Raw genomic sequence first — 23,164 nt, forward strand, 5'->3', positions numbered from 1 at the left:
TTGCAGCCAGTTTCAGAAGCCACCCATCACCTTGCAGAACTAGGTGGTACCTTCACTGTAGGGACAAAGATCACGCAGTCCTGAAAAGCACCACCTTGGCTGATGACACACTGCCTGCTAGCTTCAAAAGGAAAGAAAAAGAGACAGCCATCAGCTATTACCACTTCTAAGACCAGCAGATATTTTGGTCAATGTGGATGTAACTGAGCTTGTGCTTTCACAGCACAAACCAAGCCTTCTGGATAAGCTTGTAGCAAATGACTGCATCAGAGCCACATCTCAAGAAAATGTAAATGCTGTACCCATTTAAAAAATACTGTGATTTGGTCTGTCAGAGGTTTAACATTAGTTTATGTTATAGTAAAAATAGGGTATGTCACCTGTCAACAAATCCTCGGAAACATTTATCAAAAGCACTCCGCTAAATGTCTTTTTACTTCTCATCTCATAGATTTTGAAATATGGATTTTACATTCAGAGTCCTAAGGAAGTTAAGAACATTATCTTGACTTATCCTGAACATACACACACTCAAAACCAAAAAACAACCTCAAAAACCAAAACCATGATTTCTTGTTTCATATTTCCACAACTTTCTGTTAGTGAACTGAGGGACAGAGTGAGGGAGCCAGGTGTCAAAATTTCTACCACTAACATAAGTGAAAAGTTTGGAGAGATTTAGAGGATCACTCCCAGTGGAATAATAGGACTTGTGAAATAATGAGGCTCTTGAACAAGCATGAGAATCAGTTCTCACGTACCACAAAAAAAAGCCACTGCACATTCCTCACCTGCAAGCAGGCTTCTTTGCTTAGATCACTGACTGGACACCCCACGCAAAAGACTATTATAGTCACTTAAACTCCATTTTCTAATTAAGTTATCTGTCATGGAAGAGAGGAACATGATCTGCACATGCATCTCTGTACACACACACTCTTTCCCACTAATCTGGAGAAAGAACAGCTACCAGCACCCTTAGCCTCCACATTGTGGGTAAAGGCTTTAAGGATTTTTAACAGTGTTGTAAAACTATGTGACTTTCAGCATCACCAACTGATTACTCTTCTGTTTGATAATCTTTTTCCCCTTATAACCTGGAAAAACTAACAGGTCTCTTACTGATTTTGCTTATTTCTTAGGCTACAGACCTCCTCCTCTACACATTTCTGTAAGTTCACTTTTCCAAACAGCAGTCTGTATTCTAGTTTTAGTGTGCTTTCTCAAAGCCTTAAGCTTTGTGTCTGGGCTATATTAATGTGATGCACCAAACAAAAAACAAACCTAAAAGATAAACTTAAGTTAGAGCAAGACTTGTGTACGTTGCCTCCTATTCTTCACCCCCACCCTAAACACTATTCATTGCCCTTAAAGTCATTTCCTCTGGGTCCAATAGAAGCACTCACCATTCTCCCTTAATCCAGGGCAGGAATTTCACACTCCCACAGAGGCACACCCATACCCATAGATAAACTACATCACTCTTCCCCTGACTGCATTAAATTCCTCCTTTCTGTCAGCACATCTTACTAATCAGTATTTTGGATAGCACAAACAGAAAGTTCTCATTCTAGACTCAGAGGCATCTCAAATATATTCAAATACATCTGAACAACTTGAGGTCTCTGCCTTTTTACCTTAAAAACTTTTAAGAGCTGGCGTTCATTTCAAACCGAAGCAACATGTATTTTACAAGGTTATTAAAACAACCTTCCTGCTCAGGCTTGAGCCTGTGCCTTCCAATTTCCGTCTCCACCTCAATTTATCTTCCTCCAATTGAAATCACTGTTACAGCAGATGAGGTTTATCAAGTTTATCAAACTAAAACAGCAGCTCCTACCCACAGCTCCAAATGAACTCAAATGGAAGGCATTCATTTGCACATCGCTCCTCCCCTTCCCAATTAAAGCAACAACTAATTTGGTAGGATGTTAGTCCCCCGCCATCCCACTAGGCAGGCGGAAACCACTCAGCGCTGAACTGGTTCAGAACTGTCCAACTGTACATGTAAATAACTGCAGCTTTCATAGCCAACGCTTTCATTGCCCTATACAAATAACACATTTCTTCAGGAGACTGCAGGAAAGACAGAACATAAAGCTCCTTGGGACTTACAGTCAATGCCACATCAGGATTAAAATTTAGGATTTGGACTCCTCTACTACACCCTTGTTCTTCCAGACACAAATAACACTCTTATGTAATGGGATTGAAAACTCTCGGCTTCCTCTTGCAGCTCCCAAGTAATCTCAGTTTTCCTTCTCCATAAAGGCTTGATCAGATCAGATGCATTCTCCAGAGCACAGCTTGTGCGGGCACCTGCCCGTACGGCACTGAGCACACACATAGACCTCCGCAAGGCAGAAAAATCTCTGTGGTGGCAGCCCGCACTGCCTGCAGTAAGCAAATCATTTTTGTGTGTGGGACACGTGCTCAAATGTCCCAAACTGACTCAGAAGAAGGAAATGACCCATCGTCACCACCAGGTCAAGAAGGCATTTCAGGGCTGACTCTCCAGTTCACACAGCATTTGCTCAGTGTTTTTCATCACCCCTCTGCAGCTTTGAACGCTGCTGACTAGCAAAGGCAGGAGTTGAAACTGCTATGCCAGGGCTTGTTCCAGCTTGGCAAATTCAATTAAGTACAGCAGAAAAGTTCTCCTCTGATAGAGCCAAAGCTTCTTTGGCTAAACCAACTAAATCAATGTTGTTTCTGCAAAAGGTATTTCCACCATTTTTGTCCCCACTCAAGTATTTTATCCCCTGCCCTCCCCCTTTATTTATTTTTTATTAAAGGTGTAGAAGATACAAAGACCACATAAAAAGAAGATACAGAGGATCATACAGCTACCACTGCAGCGAGTTCGATAGCTCCCAAGGAACAGTATATACACATGTTACTAAAAGCCTGGAGACCACAAGTGGACCATAAAGAGCATGTTGGCTTCTTAAACTCAACACTCATTTTAAATACAGTGATAACACAACCACCTAGAAGTACCTGATGCATCCGATTATGAAAATTTTTCTTAAATTAAACCCTTTCAATTTTAATCTTCTCATCTTAAGCTAATGAAGATTCTGAAGCTTGTTGTGTCACCCTGTATTTTAGTGGAAGACAGCCAAGAGATTCTCAGCTTCGCTAATTTAAAGTTAACTGCATGAAAATGTTGGGCTTCCCCAAACATACTTCCAAGAGTCCCGTATAGGTGTTAGGACTTGACGCTGTGGCACTGTTGCACCTAAAAGGAGACACAGGTTTTTTTCTGCTGCTTGAAATGAGTTAGAGGAAGCTGGGTGGGCTCAGTCCTGAGGCATACATTTGATGCCTGAACCATCACATGTCTCCAAAGAAAATCATCAGCATCAGCTACCCTGAGATGGCTAGGTTACATGGCAGGACCTGACAAGCCCTTCCTTGACAAAATATTTAAACTCCACAAAATGGCCAGGTAGAGCACCTAGGAGCCTGTATTAGTAGAAGCAACCTGTGATCAGATTGCCTACTACGTATCAGCTCTGGTCTTCATGTAAGAGCTGGGTACACCCTCATTTAAGTTAACTCCGTTGACCAGGAATGCTGCTTCTCCAGGCCTCAGGTATTTATCTGGAGTGTTTTCCAGGCTTTTTGTGCCATCCTTTGGACCTTGAAGACCTCAGCTCCACAGAAGCAAGACAAGGACTTCTGCTGCAAGCAGCCTTCCCTTGGCACGGGTGCTCCACACCGGCTGCAGAACAATTTCTGACAAATATTCCTGACATGTTTGAGGATGGAATCTCCAAGGAACATAGATGCTGTCTTCACCTCTCAAGATGAAGCCTGAAGAGTCCTACCCTTGAGGGATAAAAACAGAGGATGGGAAGAGGTGGAAGAATTGACCTAGGCAAAGCCACACCACTGGCATGGTTTCCACAGGCAGTCCAGGACTGCTCTGCAGGAGCCGTTTACAGACTCCAGAGGAAAATCTGGCAGAGGGGCAGGCTGTCACCTGCTGCAGCAGAAAGCTTGGTACAAAACCAGGCCACCACATCAAAGGCAGTCATTTTATTCACTTAATTCCCTCAAAAAAAATCTTCCTCTCTTCACAGCTGCCTGCACAGAAGAAAAGCCCCCCTTGCTCCAGCAGCGCCGGCTCAGGAGCAGAGCTGCAAGGAAAGCCAGGGCGGGGAATCAGAGCTGGTCGTGCTGCTCACCAGCTGATGGACATGTTTCCATCTGCCACTGGTCGGTAGGGCAGGCAAGCCAGCAGCCCCCTCTCCCGCGCCAGCCCCCAGCACTACGCCGCTCACCAGGGCTGGGAGCGAGTTTGGAGAAAATGTTAATTCCAGGAACAGCCAGAGATACAGCACTCCAGCAACAAGAGCACAAGTCCCCACACAGCTTGCCAGCTTTCTGCTAGTGGCTGGGAACTAGCAGAAACAAAAAGTGTCAGTGGCAAACGCTGGTTTGCAGGAGGATGCCCGGGGTGGCTATGGAGGCAGGTCTTTCTGGCACAGGACACAGGCTATTGGGGGTGAGTGGAAGGTCCCAGTTTCTTTTGGCTGCCGTCACAGTCTTAATGTGACATTCACTGGCAGCGTATGAACTCACTTGCCACCACGAGGGGAGTATTGCACTTCCAGCCCTCTATTCAGCGATGCACGTGTGTACCTGCACAGTTACAGCATCCACACCAGTCATTCCCCTTAATAAAAAAAAAAAAAAACACCACCATAAAAGTGTTAGAAAGGACTGGATTACCACCATCCCCCTGCCATATTGCATCAGGAGAGCAACTGGCTAAATAAATGGGCAGGACAGGATTGCGAGCCAGGACATTTTAATCAGTGCTGGCAGTCCTGTTCATCTTCAGCTGGAAAGAAGAAAACTGCAGAGGCTTTACTCATTATTTTTGCTAAGTCCTGCAGCAGGATGTTTTCCTGCCCTCCAGACCTAGACTGCACAGCTCTGTGCTACCTCCAGTAGTTATACATAGAAACAATCCATTAACAGTCAGGTTAACACATGGCACATAAATAGATTGTACTTGTCAGCATGTTTAAGCCCTACAGGTTAGCTGGCCATTTTATTTAAGAGACTCTGCAGTGGAATCACTGCAGGAAAGTAGGAGTTTCCAGTCTGGATTACAGGGGCAGAGTATGATCAACTGTTTCTTCCTTGTTGTTTTTTAAGAGAGCACAAGACAAAACTTCAGCACAAGTGAAAAATCAAATGAAGGCTGAACATATTTTCTTCTCCAATCTGTGCCTTATTTGCTTATGTATCAGAATAAATGCAAACAACCTGAATGCAGCCAGACACTGCATTTCAGAGAGCTTGGGTGGGAGCTGGAGAGAAAAACCGAACACATTTGGGGAATGAGTACATGTATTCTAAAATACTTGTATTTTAGAAGACATCAACCAATCACTAATAATATCTGGATGTGCAGCTTGCCTGGGGGAGGGCAAAAGGGGAGTCCTACTATTAATGAACTGTGCTTAGTTTTGAAATTAAAAGCTCAAGTACAAAGGCTCAGCGGTTCTCAAGAAAAAAAAAAAACCACAACTTTTTCAGCATGCAAGCTGCATCCCTTCTCCACAAAAACTTGCTTTTAGAAACAGATGGCAGCCTGCAAGACCTACAAATCCTTTGTCTGGAGTGGCAAACTAGGCCCTATTGCCCATCAAAGTCAACCGTCACATTGTGAAGCACTGACCCTAACAAATCCATTATGTTTCTTTCTACCACAATGCTAAACCAGACAAAATGAGTCAGACTTAATAGGAAAGGGTGAGGGATTTTAAATCCCTTTCCCCCTCATCCCCAGAAAAATAATGACAAGGGGGAGAGTCTGCATTGACCCTTCACTTATGAGCCCTGCCAAACCCTGCTGTTAGGGATGCCCATTTGGGCCAGGCTGCCCGAAGGAGGATGGATTTGGGTTTGAAGCATTTATGTGGTGCCATGCAATGGCTTTGAAGTCAGCACACTATGTCAGTCAAACTACCCACACAGTCAAGAGCAAATATGCCAAGCAGGAAAGAAAGGGCCTTATGCTAGCTGAATAATTAGGTCTGATGTGCTTTGTAGTTTCTCAGTCCTCCCTTCCCAGCTCTGCCAAAGTGCTGTGCAGATACACAGCACAGAGACAGGGAAAGCTCTTCACAGGTAGCTGCAGGGAAGAGAGTATGTTTTTTTCTCCTGTGTCAGCTGAACCCAGGCAATGGAGAGAGAAATGTGAAAAAATAGGAGCTCATACCACAAAGCTGCAGCCTACAGTCAAGGGAGGAAACAACAGAGAAGCCTGCTTAGGAGGTGACAAACAGGGCGATGGCATAGAAAGGATCGAAAAGCCTTTTCCCTGCTATAGGTATTTGGTGCATCTTGACACACAAAAGGAAACACCCATCACTGGCACTGTCAGCAAATACCTCCCTGCAAGGAATACTTTTGTCAAAGAGAAAATCTCTCTCAATAACAGTGGGTCCAGTTTATGAAAGATCCAACTGCTTTCATCTCGCGTATTTAAAAACAAGATACAACAAAAAGGTCAATGTTCTCAGAGCAGCAGAGTGGTTGGATTCTTCACACTTTCATAGAAATTGCCTCCCATCCCCCTTTACTGGCTTTCTTAGCATAAAACAATTTCTCAAGGACATGGCAACAATGACGCTGAAATTCAAAGCATTGAGATCAAACGCATGAAGCTGACGCTCATTATGGCTAAATTATGTCACCTATCTGAAGGCTCAAGCTTATTATTTAAGACAATACAATAGTCATTAATCACAGCCATTGTGTATTGCTCGAAAGGCATCTAGAAAGCTAAAGAATACAACGGAGATTTATTATACTACAGTGCCAGATTTAATTACATGGTTTTCTCCTCAGCATTTCGCCACTTGTAGTTCACCACCTGTTTGCACCAGAGGACCTGAAACAAAAGACTTGCCGGCCCTTGAGGCTAGGCGTGCAAGAGAAGGCTTGTGCTGAGCTTTTGGTAGCAGAAGACCAGTGGACAAAGAGAATGGACCGTTTCGGGGGCAGCTGGCAGGCAAATTACTTGTGTAGAGCTATTGCTTTTCTTCTGAAGTTTTAAATTTCCAGTTGCTTTTCATATATATTCCTGTGCAGGAAAAGTACATCGTTGAGCCTGTGCACAAGGAGAAGCAACTCACTGTCTTCTTCCTAAAGCTGCAGCATGAAGACTCATGCCCTCACCAACACAACAATGTATTTAAGCAGTACGTCCGTCTGCTGGCAGCCTTCTGAGTTTGCATTTTCTTCTATAAATATTTAACGTAGAAGAACTGTTCATGTTACCCACTTTGCCCGAAGTGTTTTGACAGCCATGCTCACCACATGACAATGATGCTCTATTTAACACCGCAGCTGCAGACAGGAGGATTTGGTTTCAGTTTTATACAATATTGTGAAACTGATGACCTCCCACAAAATAAACCAGATGATATATTTTTAAGGAGTAGAATTTAATTGCATTAACCAGACAATTATCAATAAGCCACTGCAAGAAAGGAAAACAGAAAATGTAAGTCCTCGATGCAAGAGTTTGCTTAAATCTAGCCACAATCCCTTTTTTATTAAACATATTCAGAAAGTGAAAATAAAAGACAATCAACCCTGCAAAAGCTAAGTAGCCTCTTGAAACTGTTTCTCTTAAGGCTAGAATAATTTCCAAACTTTTCGGACCGCAAATTAATGTCAGCCCTCAGAGACCTCTACACACTTTTACCAACCCAGTTAATTGAACCCGCTCAAAAGAAGAAGATGACTGAGCAGACTGCATGGCCAACCCAGAGGGAGGTTTGTACCCAACTTCTCTTTAACATAGTCATAGCTGTGACTAACTAAGTGTCAGTCTTTCCCATCTGAAGATCACAACATTTTACAAGCAGAGAAAGTTCAGGGAAACAAAAAGGCGTAAATAACCCAGACGGTCAAACCCTCCCAACAGCTCTGCTACTGTTAGTGATGCAGAGAGGCACTTTAACATGAAATCACTGAAGCACTGCTTGGAAAAAATACTTAGAGGTAACTTAAAGAGAAACTGAGTCAGCAATGTTTACCCTTTCTGATTTCCCCCCCTAGCCCCCAAGCATAGTCTCAGTTACTCAGGGGCTCATTAATGCACTAATCTATTACAAGCTTGCTGGAAGCATGGAGGGATGCCCCTTCGGTATGAGCAGATTAATCAAGCGTAGATTGCCAGCCTCCCACTGCACTGCAATGCAATGCCATGCCATCTCTTTCCAGGCTGTTTCAGTGGACAGATTTAGCTGAATATTGCCATTTACTTCCAAGACAAGTCATAAATGTAGAGTGATTAGCTATCCCTTGCAGTGCCTTTTACTGGAGTCACTCAAAATTTAATGCACTTAATACAGTTTTATGACTCCTTATGCATGATTAGCACTTTAATACATCAGAATACAGTTCTTGGTTCTTAACAGTATTATCAGAAAGGTCAGAACAGCTTTTTAAAACAATAAAGCAGGAGGATGAGCTGGTTTGGTTTTAAATGTGGGAACAGGGAAGATTAAGAAGGAAAAAAAAGTAGAGAACCCCCTTCCCCGGCACATTCTGCTGCTGTATCTCCCATTCAGTGTATTTTGAAAAAAAAAAAAAAAAGTCCTTTTTTATAGACACATCTCTTGGATGCAGTAGCACCAACACAGCCAAGCTCCTACGTCCTTTCATTGAGCTTGAGGAAGGACTTGGACCCAGCAAACAACCATCCTTGCGTTGCTATTTATTGGCAAACATAGCTTTGCTCCCACCGCCTGTTATCACATTGTAGGAGCTGTAGCAGAATTGCTCCTCTAACAAATACCATTCATTTGAGACTGAGAAGGAAAGACTAAGAAAGATGGCATTAACACATCTGTATGGTTTCACAGGTACAGGTGAAGAGCACTAAGAGTTATGTGACAGGACGCCAGGACAGAAATCACAGTCCTCTCATCTATAGCTCCTTTTGCTCACACAAGCCTGTTAGCTCTGATCTTCCCTCCTTCCCCCTCAGTACCACAAGTTACCCCTTATTCCCCCACCCACCAGATGGGCAGGAGGCAATGCACGCTGTGCTGGGATCCTAGCTATGTGGCTGCCAATAGCCGGCCAGGATACCCACGTGGAGGGGCCTCTCTTGCTTTATAAAGGGCTGTTGCTTCTCCCCCACCCTTTGTGTTACTGGAAGGTTAATTAGGATGTCTGCTCTAGCTGCAGGAACTTCACCAAAAAAAAAATCCCGTATCTTTCCGTTTCACCTCTGACAAAATTAAATTGACCTATGGGCTCAGAAGTTGGTAGATATGGATACAGATTGTTTTGGGGGGTTGGGGTTTTTTAATTATTTTTTTTTTTTAAAAAAAAAGGAAACAGGTCTAGTGTGATCACATTATCAATCACACAAGCTGAGTTTTGAGTGTGATAACACTACACTATTAACAACACAGATGGTCTCCTGCTTAGCATCCCTTTTGAGCTATTCAGTGCACCACAAGCAATGCTTGGACACAGTCAGAAGTCGTTGCCACGAAGCGCTGACAAAATATTAACCAATAACTGAAACCCAAGACAGATTTTGAATTGCAAATCGTTTTCAGATCTTCACCACTATCAAATATGATATATCTTGGACATTTCACTGTGATAGTTGCTCCGAGCAATTCATTCTCAGCTCTGGGACAGACCTAAATCTGTGCCTTTTCTCCATGGCTCCTGGACAAATGCTTCTTCCAGCGCTAGCACAGACTTGCAAGTGAGGAGCATGAATATATCCAGGCTCCAAGACAAGATGTTTTCTCATTCTTATTCCTGCTGAAAGCATGAGAGCTGAACTAATCGGGGCCCTGAGCCCCTGGGTCACAGCCAGGGCATCCGCGCCAGGGACCTCAGCTCTTTCTCACCTGCTGGCAGGGACAAAGCAAGGCTGAGGGGTCCAAGCTCATTAAGGCAGAGTTTTCATGGAAAGTTCAGCCCACATTAAGCTAGAGGGGCTTTTTTAGTTGTTGGGTTTTGACTGAGGAATTTTCAACAGCGCTCTTTCTTTCCCCTCCCAACTCACCACACTGTGGGCAGCTCCAAGAAGAAAGAAAACAAAGACATGGACATAGAAACGACAGTAAGTTATTAACCAGAACTGCTGTTATGAAAGTTAACATCTCCCATGACCAGTACTACAGCAGACCACAGCTACAGCTGCCTCACCCTGTGCAGATGTTCATATTTATACAGGAAAAATTTATTACCTAATAGCATTCCTTACACCGGGATTCTTTAGCTCTTTGTCATTCCTTGATTTGAGATAGAAACACTAGATTACACATCCCTGCTTGAATTAAGAGAGTTAAACATCTGCTATCACACTCGTTAAAGACAGAAAGAGTCAACATATTTGCAAATGCTAGTAAGACACACCTATCGAATAGCATCATCTTGGGAAAAGGCTAAACACCTAATTCATCTGTGCTGCATAGCTGCTATCCTGATTTCCAGAGACAAATGTTCTCACTTAATAGATTCATAACAGTAGTCATTAGAGACAAAGGTTGACAACCTGAAAAGGGGTGCATTAGAGACATCGTTGTACCATTCTTCCTGGTCTTGACATTCTTGAAGCGTTTACAAGGCAAAACATACAGCAGAATACACCCTTCAAAGCTCTGTGACAGAGTATACAACCACCATCAGTCATTTTACAAAGCACCTGGCAGTTCTTAAGTATTGTAAGTCATGAGCAGCCATTTCACCTTCATGTGACTACACAAAATTTGAGGGGTTTGGGTGGTTTTGGTGTTTCGTTGGTTTTATTTGGATTGAGGTTTTTTTAATAAAATGTGAGAATTCTGCCTCAAATACTTGGTCCTGTGTATTTTCAAATTGTTATGCAGGAAGAATACACAAAGTGAGAAAGCACATCATCTACATTACAAAAAGTCCCATTCTAGAAACTGTGCAACAGCCCTTCATCTCTCCCACACCAGCCAGTATCACAGCTGAGAGAAAGTCTATGCTAACAGAGCTGTTGTTTTGTTTTTAAGCATAAAATTGTTCTTAATTTTAAATTCATGTCAGAGTACTGCGCAGCATAAAACAAACAAGAATACCAAGAGGGAATACAGATGGAAAAATAGTATTGCGTGAACAACTAACTAATCAGCAAATCCTCCCCTCCCTCAACAATGAAAAGCCAAATATTTACTCAATTGTATATTGCATTCTTTGCTCAAATACTTCATAGTCTGAATTTAAAAAATAATAAATCTTGATTCTCTTTCCTGAGCATCTCACGGGAGACCAGAGGGTCCAGGAGAAGGTATTTACAGCATCTGACTGGATTCATCTCAGCAGCAACCTGGAGAAAAAGCAGGAGAGGTGGTCTCCTAAATCAGGGATTTGGACCCTCCAGACAGTCTCCAGGCTAGCGAGAACCTAGGCTCCAGAACCTGTCAGGCATCTAAAGTCAGTGTAAGCAACACCTATTTGGACCATGACAGCAGCATCCGGAATGTCAGCCAGTCCAAAGCAGACGGTTTGACCCATTTGATCAATATTTCATAGAGAAATTACCAGTGAAGTGAGTGCTCAGTTTCATTGTTTCATTACAAAGAGCTCAGCCCTCTTGTCTTTCAGTCACAAAAGACTCAAAGCACCTCTTACACCTGGGCAGCCCTGTGTAAGAGGCATCCATGGTGACACTTGCTCTTTCCTTGTAACTATAGTTACTGCTAACACAGATGACATTGCATTACATCGCATATCACCGCATGCCAATCGGTTTGTATGTGAAAATAGCTACGCATGGCAATGAGCATAGGTTTATATAGATGCTAAAAGGAAAATGCAAATTTATACAAACAATTTCAGTCATCCATGAAAAGCAGCAGCCACTACACCCATGACAGTTGAGCTTTGCTTTTTTTTTTTTTTTTAATCCTGTAATTGTTTACACAGAATGGTGTTTCACATTAAGCCCCCTTACCCTTCCATATGTTAGTCTTTAACACAACAAGAGAATATCAAGAAGGGGATGGACAGGGGATTCTTCTAGCTTTCATGCTGTGCAACCTACCACTCACACAGCTTCAAAGCACGAGTTTACTCCATTTGATATAAAGCTTGTTGATTTGTTTCTTTGGGTTTTTTTTAATTGCTACTAGGTCCCAGAATTATTATTGCAATTTGATGAATAATATGTCTATAAAGCAAAGCCAAGTTCATGCTCCAAGGCGGGGGGGGGGAAGCTCACCGTAAGACTGACATAGTTAAACATTGCCTCTGAACACAAACCAAGAACCGCTGACATTTTTGTATGAAATTGTGAAGGTTGTTCTCAGTGAGAGAGCAAGTTTTCTTTACAGATCCACCAAAACCAGACCCCTCCCCACAACATTCTATTCTACTAAGAGTTAATTTTTACACTATCACTCAAAGCAGGTCACTTAAATCTAGCAAAGTCCTTCAAACCAACTCTACACAAAGAATGTATTAGCAAGGGAATATTCTTTCCATTTCACTCTTTAAGCATCTGTTTGGATGTTTCAATGTTATTTTTCATGGATTGGGTTGGTGGAGGACATAGGAAGAAGCAAAACCTTACACCTTGAAGGAGCACGGCTTCACATTTCCAGACAGGCACCTCCCTCAAACCTAGGACACCCCCATGAGAAAGATCTCAGCTAAAATACGATGATTAGACAGATGTGTAAAACTATCCTTCACTCCAAGTAAGGAGCACAAATTGAGTTGTTTATATTTTCATACTGGTAATGTAACAGAAGCTTCTTCCAGCCGTGCCAGCATCTGACACCTCAGCAGTCTGTCACACATTAGTCATCTCCCCAGTATGTGTCTTTTATTGTGATGACCCATCACCGTTTCTTCCCTAATTACTTTTGAGATTATCAATATGGCTGATGTGATCAATACACCACAGTGAAGGCCTACTGTTTCCTGACCAAATTTGGTTTTGCTCAACCCAACTTCTCCTACCAGACATTTTTTGCTGTGTTTTGGTCAAGAGGTATATAACGGGGCAGGGAGGGAAGGTAGGTTCTTTACACTCAAACTTTATGTAGGTTCACATATTTTGACTGCTACGGTTCCTCTCCATATGCACAAAAGATGGCTGAACAAGATACTTGTAATCTTCCCACATATCTAAGTGGCCCTACATGATCTCAAATAGCACCAGCCAACCACCACAGCATTAACTGGATCAAAGTGCACACGCTGTTTGGTTGGTTTTTTTTTTTCTTCATTCACATTTCATGTTGACTCCAACCCTCATTGCAACAGATCAGCAACTGCAGCGGCAAGCAGCGAGCCAGCCATGTATCTAGCGCCAGCCCACGCAGAGGCTTTGCAGGCTGTACATTTGCCAGCGTGTTTCAGGGACGAGCTGGCATTAAGGACAACTTGATTAGTCCATGACAGGCAGGTGAAAGAAGGCAGGCAAGAGAGCCCTGACGCCCTTGTCCTGCTGGCTTGCATACATCTCAGCCTCTCCTGAAGCAGCTCATTTTGGAAGTATTCCTACGGTGAGCTCCGCACTGGCATACGAGAGCTGTGGGCAGGGTGTCAGGGTGCTGGCACAGCTCCTGCAGCGCTGGGAAATCGCTCTGGCGAGGACAGAAAGGCTTCATGGGCAAACAGCTGAGCAAAGAAATCAATACTACAGTCACGCACTGCCCTGAGCAATTCTGACATATTTATGGTTTCTGCTCGCCCATTTTCAGAGCGGCGGGTATCGCCATCCCCAGATGCTGCCATCCTCCAGTGCCACAAGGACCACTGCGGAGGCGGACATCGACACAGGAGCCTCTCTGCTGGCAACAGGGACCTCCACCTCCAACATAGGCTCAAAAAAACCATCTCTCCTCAGGCTCCCTACCAACAGCCAGCCGCAAGGAGGCCTGATCCAGCAGTGCCACACTCTTCAGGACGTGTGCACGTCTGCCTTTCAGTGCTCTTCATCCGAGGCAAGCAGCTGCGGTCCTGGGGACCCCGCTCTCCCCAGCCACTGCATCACTAAGCCGCCAGGATTGGGCCAGTGGTGACTTCAAGCTGATGCGCAGGAACAAGATTAGGGTTGGATTTAGGTCGTTCTTATAAAGGACAGCAGCTCAGCCATTCTGCCTGCCAGCACTTTGATTGCTACTGTGGTTTACACTATGTGAAGGAAAAAGGCTGCCTACTGCAATATTAACGGACCAGTTACTAGGATTTTCACTGAAAAAAAAAAACCCTCACGTACACAGTCACTTCTTCTGTGCTACCGCAACAGTTGCTGGCAGCAAACCAGGGTTTAGTCTTTCTAAGTGGAAATTAAAACAGCAGCTTATCTGGCAAAAAAAGTACAAGAAATTCTCTTTGGTTTAGCATTAGTGAGTCAATGCTATTGATAGGAATAATGATGTATTTCCAACCCAATCAATACCTTATTTTCAAAGGAATACAGTATAAAAAAAAACTTAGATGAAAGCAAATTTATAACTGAATAGTCACACCAGGGTTGAGGGAGGATTTAAATCCAGTGTCTCTCTGGCACATATAAAGACAGAGAATGAAAACGCTGTTACCAAAGCATAATAATATGTCACAGCCATTAGCAATTCCACAAATGGTCTGTTATCCAAGTAAGCAAGTGAGCTACTCTTTATTAAAGGTTATTGTAACTGGAGATGGTACTTGTCAATAGTATTGACAATTCTTTATAAAAAGCACTGTTTCCTTTGGCTGCAGAAACCCTCCTACAGGAGCCAAGTTTTTAATGTATAATTCAGAATTTTTTTTTTTTTTTCAAAAAAATCTGTTCAGTGTTACAATGCAATTCTGTTTTTCCCCAGTAGCAAATGAAAATACATGTTTAAGAATAAACCATCACAGCAGCTGTCCATGCCAACACCTTTAAAGATGTAGAAAAGAAAAGAAACGTTATTTCTATTTTGGCATACAGTCAAGGTTGCACAGGAGCAGGGATTATCTCCATACTCCTTTTAACTAGAAGCACAACACTTTACTTATGCAGACTAAGATCAAAATATTTATGTTCACATGAACAAAATATTAACCCAGCTTAGATTTTTATCAAATATAGGTTTCTTAAATATATACCCAGTGTTTCCTTGTTTATTATGACAATTTACAAACAACAACAGCTACTTCAATAAGCCAGACACTACATGCAATCCCTCATCCATGAGATTTGCTTATTCCAGCCATAGTCAGAAGATTTAGCGCTGCATTTGAGCATCGCTTCTTAAGGGGGGCGGGAGAAACGTTTGAGTCCCATCCCTCCCACAAGCCCTATAACCATCAGAAATCCCAAGCAATCTACTACAACTGGTTCCCAGGAGCAAGTTAAGCTTTGTTAAGATGCACAAGAGAAGCCATCTTCTCTACCCGTACCACTCTCATCCACATCCAGGACAATCCCTCCCAAAATGCTTTGTGCAACTCCGGACTGTACTTGAAAATGAAAAGCAAAACTCCTGTAGCCCACTTTTCATTTGTGGCAACTGAGTCAGTCATCAACAGGAACCCTAACTGTTTAGACATTCCTTGATCCAGGGAAATTTCTTGGTCTGTTTCCAGCAAACTAGGAAAAACCCAATTATTTTCAGAAAAGCCACCTACGCAGGAAGTTGTATCGCTGTAGTAATGCCACCAAGTTTTCTGGCACTGCAGGGTGACTCGGCACAAAGGAAGCGTGATGGAGAATGGCGCAGGCTGCGGGAAGACTCTGCAAGGCACGAGCACGCAGGTGCGAAACATACACAAGGACAAAAAAGCCTTTTAGCTTTCTAAAAATAAGAGCCTACTGGATAAGAATCACAGAATGGTCGGGGTTGGAAGGGACCTCTGGAGATCATCTAGTCCAACCCCCCTGTTAAAGCAGGTTTGACTACAGCAGGTCGCACAGGATCTCATCCAGGCAGGTTTTGAATACCTCCAAGGGAAGGAGACTGCACAACCTCCCCGGGGCAGCCTGTTCCAGTGCTGTCACCCTCAGGGTAAAGAAGTTTTTCCTCATGTTGAAGCAAAACTTCCTGTGCTCCAGTTTGTGCCCCTTGTCCTGTCACTGGGCACCACTGAGAAGAGCCTGGCCCCATCCTCTTGACACCTGCCCTTTAGATATTTATAAGCATTGATAGGGTCCCCTCTCAGGCATCTCTTCTCCAGGCTTAAAGAGCCCCAGGGCTCTCAGTCTTTCCTCATAAGAGGGATGCTCCAGTCCCCTCGTCATCTTAGTAGCCCTTTGCTGGACTCTCTCCAGTAGCTCCTTGTCCTTCTTGAACTGGGGGGCCCAGAACTGGACACAGTACTCTAGATGTGGCCTTGCCAGGTCAGAGTAGAGGGGGAGAATAACCCCTCGACCTGCTGGCCACGCTCTTCTTAATGCACCCCCAGACATCATTTGCCTTCCTGGCCACAAGAGCACATCGCTGGCTCATGGTCAACTTCAACTCCCAGGTCCTTCTCCACACAGCTGCTCTCCAGCAGGTCAACTCCCAGCCTGTACTGGTGGATGGGGTTATTCCTCCCGAAGTGCAGGACCCTACACTTGCCCTTATTGAACCTCATCAGGTTCCTCTCTGCCCAGCTCTCCAGCTGGTCCAGGTCAAGAAGCACAGTTGGCCAGACTGCCGCACACCCTGTTTGGTTTTCAACATTATGACCTGAAGTAACATTGCATTGGGGGGAAATTAATTACCAATATCTGGATATTTGCAGGGAAACAGCATGAGGTAGAAGCAGTCTCTATTTTCTCCAAGACTCAGCATTTTTAATGAGCATGATCAGTAAGCACTCTCAGCTTTGCTGGTCATAAAGAAAAAAAAATAATAAAAATATTTTTATCTTAGAAGTAGAGTAACGAAGCTCTCTACAGCTTGAAAGTATATATTGAACAAGGACAGTAAGACAGTGAATCTTTATGCAATGGCCAAAACTAGACAAATATGTTGCTAGACAAGATACAATAACTAGAATGTCTCCTGACTGTAAGCATAGTCCTGAGGTAATATTTTGCAGCTTATGTGTGGAAAAAAAGCTATAAAACTTTTCATTTCACACAGCAAGAGGGCTACCACAGCTCCACCAATATTCACATTCTGAGACGCAGAAGGCACTATCCAACATGGTCCCTCAGGCCCCAGTTCCCGCACTGGCTTACCGCATCCTCTCTCCCTCCAAACTGCTCTGGTAACAGCACCCTCAATGGAGCACAGACAGTCCTCCCACTTGGGAACAAAACACCCATCTCTAATTCTCTCTCTCTACTTTCCTCCAGAGTACTAAATTTCTTCCCCAATAAAAGATACTTAATTTTCCTTTTAATTGAGTCATAGGTATTCTGGTTCTTTCTAAATTGCAGCGTGTGACACTCTGTAACAAAATACTACGAAGTTTAATATGCTCTCCAAGCAAAATGTAAAAGCTGCTACAGCCAGAAAAAACCTCGTGCCTTGCACATATAAAGTTCATACAGTACAACAAAATATGTGATAGAAAAAATTTAATGACCAATTAGTTCTTTTTGTTTAAGGCAATGTTAAATATTTACTATAATGAGTTCATTTAAGCACATGCAATTCCAAGGCTGATAGCCTCAAAATGGCTTTACCTGAAAGAAGTAGGCATGAAGACGAAAGTGAACTGAAGCATATTTTCCATCAGCCCAGAACGTGAGAGAAAACTCCCTTCATCCTATTTTAGTGGAGTTCAACAGGGCACAGGAGCCAATACTGAATTTTCATGCTTTTCAAGATATTTCACATCAAATACCCTGCTTTTCTTTTCTGACCTCTCCGACTAAGTGCCAAGAAATCCTTAGATAGTTTCCTTTCCTCCCTCAAATCCCTAGAAAGATTTTGTTCTTCCATCCTTGACTGAGAGCTTTGAGATAGTGCCACAAGTATTTTGACAGCATTATAATCCATTCGCTACTTTGCTGCGTGCCTGGATACGCTACCAAGTTGAGCAACAGGTAAAGAGTTTTTTACTTTTCAAAATTAATTCACTTAAAAAACCAAAATTAAACCATTTGAAAAGCCAGCTGTGGAGCAATTTCCTATTAAAAAAAATAATAATTAGGAAAATCTGTTTCAGAAAATAGCATACATCCAAAAGAAAAAAAAAAAAAACACAAACAAACAAAAAAAAAAAGAAAAACAAAACCACAAGCAAAATGAACCATTTGCATGGTGGAAAATTCTCATCTACGAAATTTATTTTAAGCAGTGAGCATCCACTGAAACAAGAACTATAAAGTCATTCTTTCCTGAGAGCACATCAAGACCTTATACAACTTTAAAACCTTGATTTTATTTCATTTTGTGAACAGTCCTAACAACCCTACAATAAGAATTAAAAAGGCAGTTCTTCACCTGGCCTCCAAGAGCAGCACGGAAACACTTCACTCCATGCCTGATGAGGTGGATGAGGGATTTTTGGTGTGGTGAGTTTTTTGGGGGGGGTTTTGTTTTGTTTTGTTGTTGTTGCTTTTTTTACAGCAGAGGGTTGGCATGGAAAAAGATCTTGGGCTTAAGCCACCAGGCAAGGAAAGCCTTCACGTGGGAGTGGGTCCCCGGCTGTCCCCAGCGAACTGAGGGTGCAGGTCAGGCAGCTCCAGATGACGCCAGAGCTGACTCACCGGCAGCTCCTCAGCACACCACCACCTACCCCAGTGAGGTGTTTGTGCCTCAGCTGATCACCAGTGAGTCCATCTGGAAGCCGAAAATCCCTCGAGGATTTTGTAACCTCTGCTTCTCTGTTGACGGGAGCAGCGCCAGGGCAGCAGAAGAGCTCCTCTCAGGCTCCTCTGCTCAGCCCCAGCACAGCTCCATTCGGCCAAACCGAGCTTGAGAGAGGCACTTTGTGCACGCTAGCGCTAAGGGACTCAGGTTGGGAGATAAGCAGGTTCTTGATTACTTTTTTGCTAAACTGGGGATGATCTATGCAGCCGCTTAAGTCACAGCAACTTTTCATTGATGCCGTGACTTACCTCAACAAGCTCTTTAAGCACAAGGATAGCAAGACAGAAAGCTATCACAGCTACATAATTCAATATTGAAAGAACAGGATCATTTCTTTCTACAGAATGTTTAAAGAGCATTTTTAGAAAGAAACAGCCTTCATTTGTGGGTTTCCTGTGATACAATAGACTTTCTGTGCCCTCAAGCATCTTTCTCCCCACCTATTCCGGTAACGAATTCAATCCTAGTAGCTTGGTTTTTGAAACCTATAACAGATTTCTAGATGGGATCTCACTACTGCCTGCCTACAGTGGCATTAATACTCCCCAAGCTTTAACAAAAATGTTTTCTCAGCTACATCTAAAACCAGAGTTAATTTTTCCACGGCTGCATTATATTTGTGGCTCACAGCACTCCCTGTTCCTCCCTAACATTTCCAACTGCTGAGCTCCCAGCTGATAGCAGAAAGCTCTTGTCACGAGTCCCTAAAAATATAACATTGCTCAGCAGCAATATTAAGTCCCATCGTATTTGTTACTCCACTTCTCCCTCCTAGGTATTGAGAATGCCTCCCAAACTAGCGTTACCAAAAATTTTTGTATGCTCAAACCATACTGCTGGATCTTGCCTAGTTTAAACCAGTTACAAAGACATTTCTACTTATTATGTCCTACTGGGGGGAGAAGGAAGAAAAAAAGAAGCCCCGCTTGCTTTAAAAACAACTACTTGTGGTAATTTCTCTTTGAAATTATTCACTGTTGCATTGTATTTTATAAACAGGCATATCCCAGATGTGCCAAAATATTGTTCTTTTACTGAAAAATGAAGAGGGAGACTTTCTTTAGCTTTGAAATCTGCCTAGTGTTGCTGCAGCAGTTCAGCTAAACGTACTGAATGACCACAAAAGATGTAGCCGAGCCACTACGCTGCACGAACCCAGCACCTTCAGCCTGTCCTTGAGCCACACTCCCCAAGAACATGCCTGTGCATCTCAGTGGGAAACGGCACAGAAATCAGCAAAAGACGAGTTTCAAAGTCTGGGTACTCATGAGGGAAGGCACAGCCTGCCAGCCAACACTGCTTTAAAAATAGTTTCTTTTTTTCAGATAAAAGAGTTAGAGATGACTCAAAGTTTAAGTAGCTGAAACCCCAATAGGTCATATTATGCAAATCAAACCCTGCACGCCATCAGCTGGGAGATGGCTCACGAGCCAGGAGTTTCCTATTAAAAGCAGCAAAACTGAAAACACACAATTGCGGTCACTAGTACATGCGAAAAAGCAAAGAGAGATTAAAGCACATTTGGCTAAAATTTCAGCTTAGAGGTCCTAGGGCTACTTCCAGTGCATGCTCACTGCAAAGGGAAAAGATCTGGGTACCCCGTGCTAAGATAAAGCTCCTTGGAACGTCAGCCTCGTGTATCCACCCCTTCTACAGGTTACGAAAATAGGAACTTCAGCCAGGGTACATCGATCAGTGATGTAAATCAAGTCTTTCTTTCTCCTACACCACCAGAAGGCGAGGTACTTCCTGATGCAACAGCAGTGGCGACCTCGCCAGGATCCCGTGTCACCAGGCAGAGGTGCCCACTGCCACAGCTACAGCTGCCTTCAACTTCAGGCGCACACAGCTCATGTGCCTGCAGTGCCAACCCATGGGAATGGCCAAACATATGCACTTCAGCGCTTTCAAACTCGTAACTCAGTGACGAAATATTTGGCTTCCATGCAATTAAGCCCCATTATTAAGCTTATAGTCGACCTAATTTCATGTGTAAAATCTGACTTAAACAGTTCCTTTTATTTAAACGCAAGTGACATTCAGGAAGGAATACTGCCTTTTCCCAACACAATCAGCTCACACCCAGTCATGAACCCTCCAAAAATAAACATTTTAGAAAATGTGTTAGATCCTGTAGTAGTAATTTTGTTCTTTGATTCTGTAACATTTTTGCGGGTGGAGGGGGAAGGAAGGATGCAGGAAGACTATTTCTGAATAGACAGAAGATGTGAATAAAGCTGTATACTTAAAGATGTGATTCCCTTAATTTATTAATTAATTATTCCATTCTTCCAGATTCCCGCCCCCCCCCTTTCCAGTGCGAATAGAGAAGAAAATGCATTTGCCCCTCCGAAAGCTCGGTCATTCGGCTCCCATCAATCCCCTAACCCCCGGTACCCTTCTCCCCTCAGTCGCACCCCGCTGGTCGCGGTCAAGCCTCTGCACCCACCCGCCGAGGGCGGGCGAGGGCTGCCTTTCCCCTTCCACCATTAGGGACCAGGGCCAACGGCGGGTCGGCGGAGCCCGGCCTGCGGGGGAGGGCGCATGCCAGCAGCCAAACGCCCCCCGCCGCCGGCGGGAGCTGCGCCCCGGGGGATGCTCCACCAGCCCTCCGGGGGATGCTTTATCCCTCCCAGCCACTCCCGCCCGGCGGCTTCTGCCGGCTCGGCGACCCCCTCACCCGCCGCCTCGCTTGTCCCCTTCCTCGGGGGGCGGGTAAGCAGACATTTTGAAGCAGCGGATCCCAAAAGCCGCGGCCAGCCGCAGCGGTGCGGGTGCGGGCGAGGCCTCCGCACCCCTCCCGCTCCCGGCGGCGGCGGCGCCGCTCACCTGCCAGCTCGTCGGGCTCCAGCCCGCTCTCCGCGTCGATGCCGCACAGCACGAAGTAGTGGGCGAAGCGGCAGGGCGCCGCGCCGGGCCCGGGGGCGCCGCTCCCGCTCATCCCGCCGGCGGCGGCGGCGGCTCCCTGCGGCAGCGCGGGCTCTGCGCGGCGGCGGCGGGGGCGCGCCCGCGAGCCGGTCACGGCGCGCCACCCCCCATCCCCGGCGGGGGCGCGCAGGCCGCGGCGGGCGGGCACCGAGCGGCGGCTCCGGCGGGCGGGCGGGCACCGAGCGGCCCCGCTGTCAGCTGAGCGGGGCGGGGGGAGCGGGGCGGGGCCGGGCCGGCCCGCCCCCGCGGGGCATTTAAACCCTGGGCGGCCGCGGCGGCGCCTCCCCCCCCCCGCTTAGCGGGACATCGCCGGCCCCTATCGGCGTTTTGGGTGGGGGGTGGCTTTTGTGCCGTCTCCATCCCTGCGCAGGGGCTGATGTTAATCGCGCCACGTTAACTCCGGGGACGGGGCACTGTTTCTTTGTTTCGTGCGCTCTGTTTCAAAGCAAAAATCTAAAATGTTGCTTCATTCCCAGTTTATTTAAGATTTACTAACCGTTCTGCCGCATCCAGGAAGAAACCAGTCGTATTTTCTCCACCTTACTAACCAACCCCCCCCCCCCCCCCCCCGCCCCGCCGTTATTATTGCCCAGTGCCAAAGGACTGGCAGATCCGCTCTGGAGCGGCACCTACTTTTAAAGAGACAAAGACGATTCTAAGATTTTCTTCTCCAAACTGATGAGAACCCCTGCTTATGTCAGATGATTCTGCCCTCTGTATATTTTAAGGAGGTTGCTTGCAGAATTCAAGATGCACTTTCATCCTTCTGTGTTTATCTGTTTACTAGCCTTGGTCCGTGCAGTCTGTAATAATTACAGTCTCATCCTTGGCTTACTGTGGACTCTTACGACCTCTTTCACTTAGCTCTCAGCAGCGTAAGCCACATTTTTTCTTTTTATGATTTACATTTGTTCTTATTCAACAAGCACCTTTGATAAGGAAATGCTCACAAGGAACCTGATATTTCATCCAGCATGGGTCATTTTACGGAGGCATGCGGAATAACTGTTCCTTCCTACTTGGAGGAAACCTGGATCAGCGTCTCTCTCTCTTCTTCCCTTTAAAGTAACAAGTTTTATGACCTTTTACTTCTCAGCTTCCTGTAGTGCTCTGCTGAAAGCAGACAAGAGCTAAACCAATTTCCTCACTTCCCAATATCCAAGAAAAAAAAAAAAGATGAGGCCCCTATCATGATCTCTGATTCTGGTGGTTGCAGCACTCGGTATAACAAGCTGAGCCTTGCTAGATCCACGTAGGAATTTGCCAGGAGACCAGTTATTTTCTCGACTTTGCACTGAGAGCTAGGTTATTTTATTTAGTTTGGTTTGTTTATTAACTTGTGTGTGCTTGCTTATTCAGCTCTGGGTCAGATGATAAAAGTTAAGTCAGTCTCTGACTCTCATTCAAATCTAATTGCTCTTACTGTGAAGATGTACCATCTTGTTCTCTTATTGCAGGCATTACTTTTGGAG

The 23,164-nt window shown here is 44.6% G+C and overlaps 1 protein-coding gene across 5 annotated transcripts in view; it reads right to left on the bottom strand.

Annotated features, from left to right (window-relative positions):
* Positions 1-21,705, bottom strand: part of DENND5B (DENN domain containing 5B) — a 114,393-nt gene extending 92,688 nt beyond the window's left edge. For all 5 annotated transcript variants that reach the window (XM_086467529.1, XM_086467526.1, XM_086467517.1 and 2 more), the window contains exon 1: positions 21,594-21,705. In XM_086467529.1, the coding sequence (XP_086323655.1) occupies positions 21,594-21,705 (112 nt within the window). The remainder of the gene's footprint in view (positions 1-21,593) is intronic.
* Between the last annotated feature and the right edge of the window lie 1,459 nt (positions 21,706-23,164).

The sequence above is a fragment of the Leptosomus discolor genome, chromosome 1 (assembly GCF_034619465.1).
Source record: "Leptosomus discolor isolate bLepDis1 chromosome 1, bLepDis1.hap2, whole genome shotgun sequence".
In the NCBI taxonomy this organism is placed as follows: domain Eukaryota; kingdom Metazoa; phylum Chordata; class Aves; order Leptosomiformes; family Leptosomidae; genus Leptosomus; species Leptosomus discolor.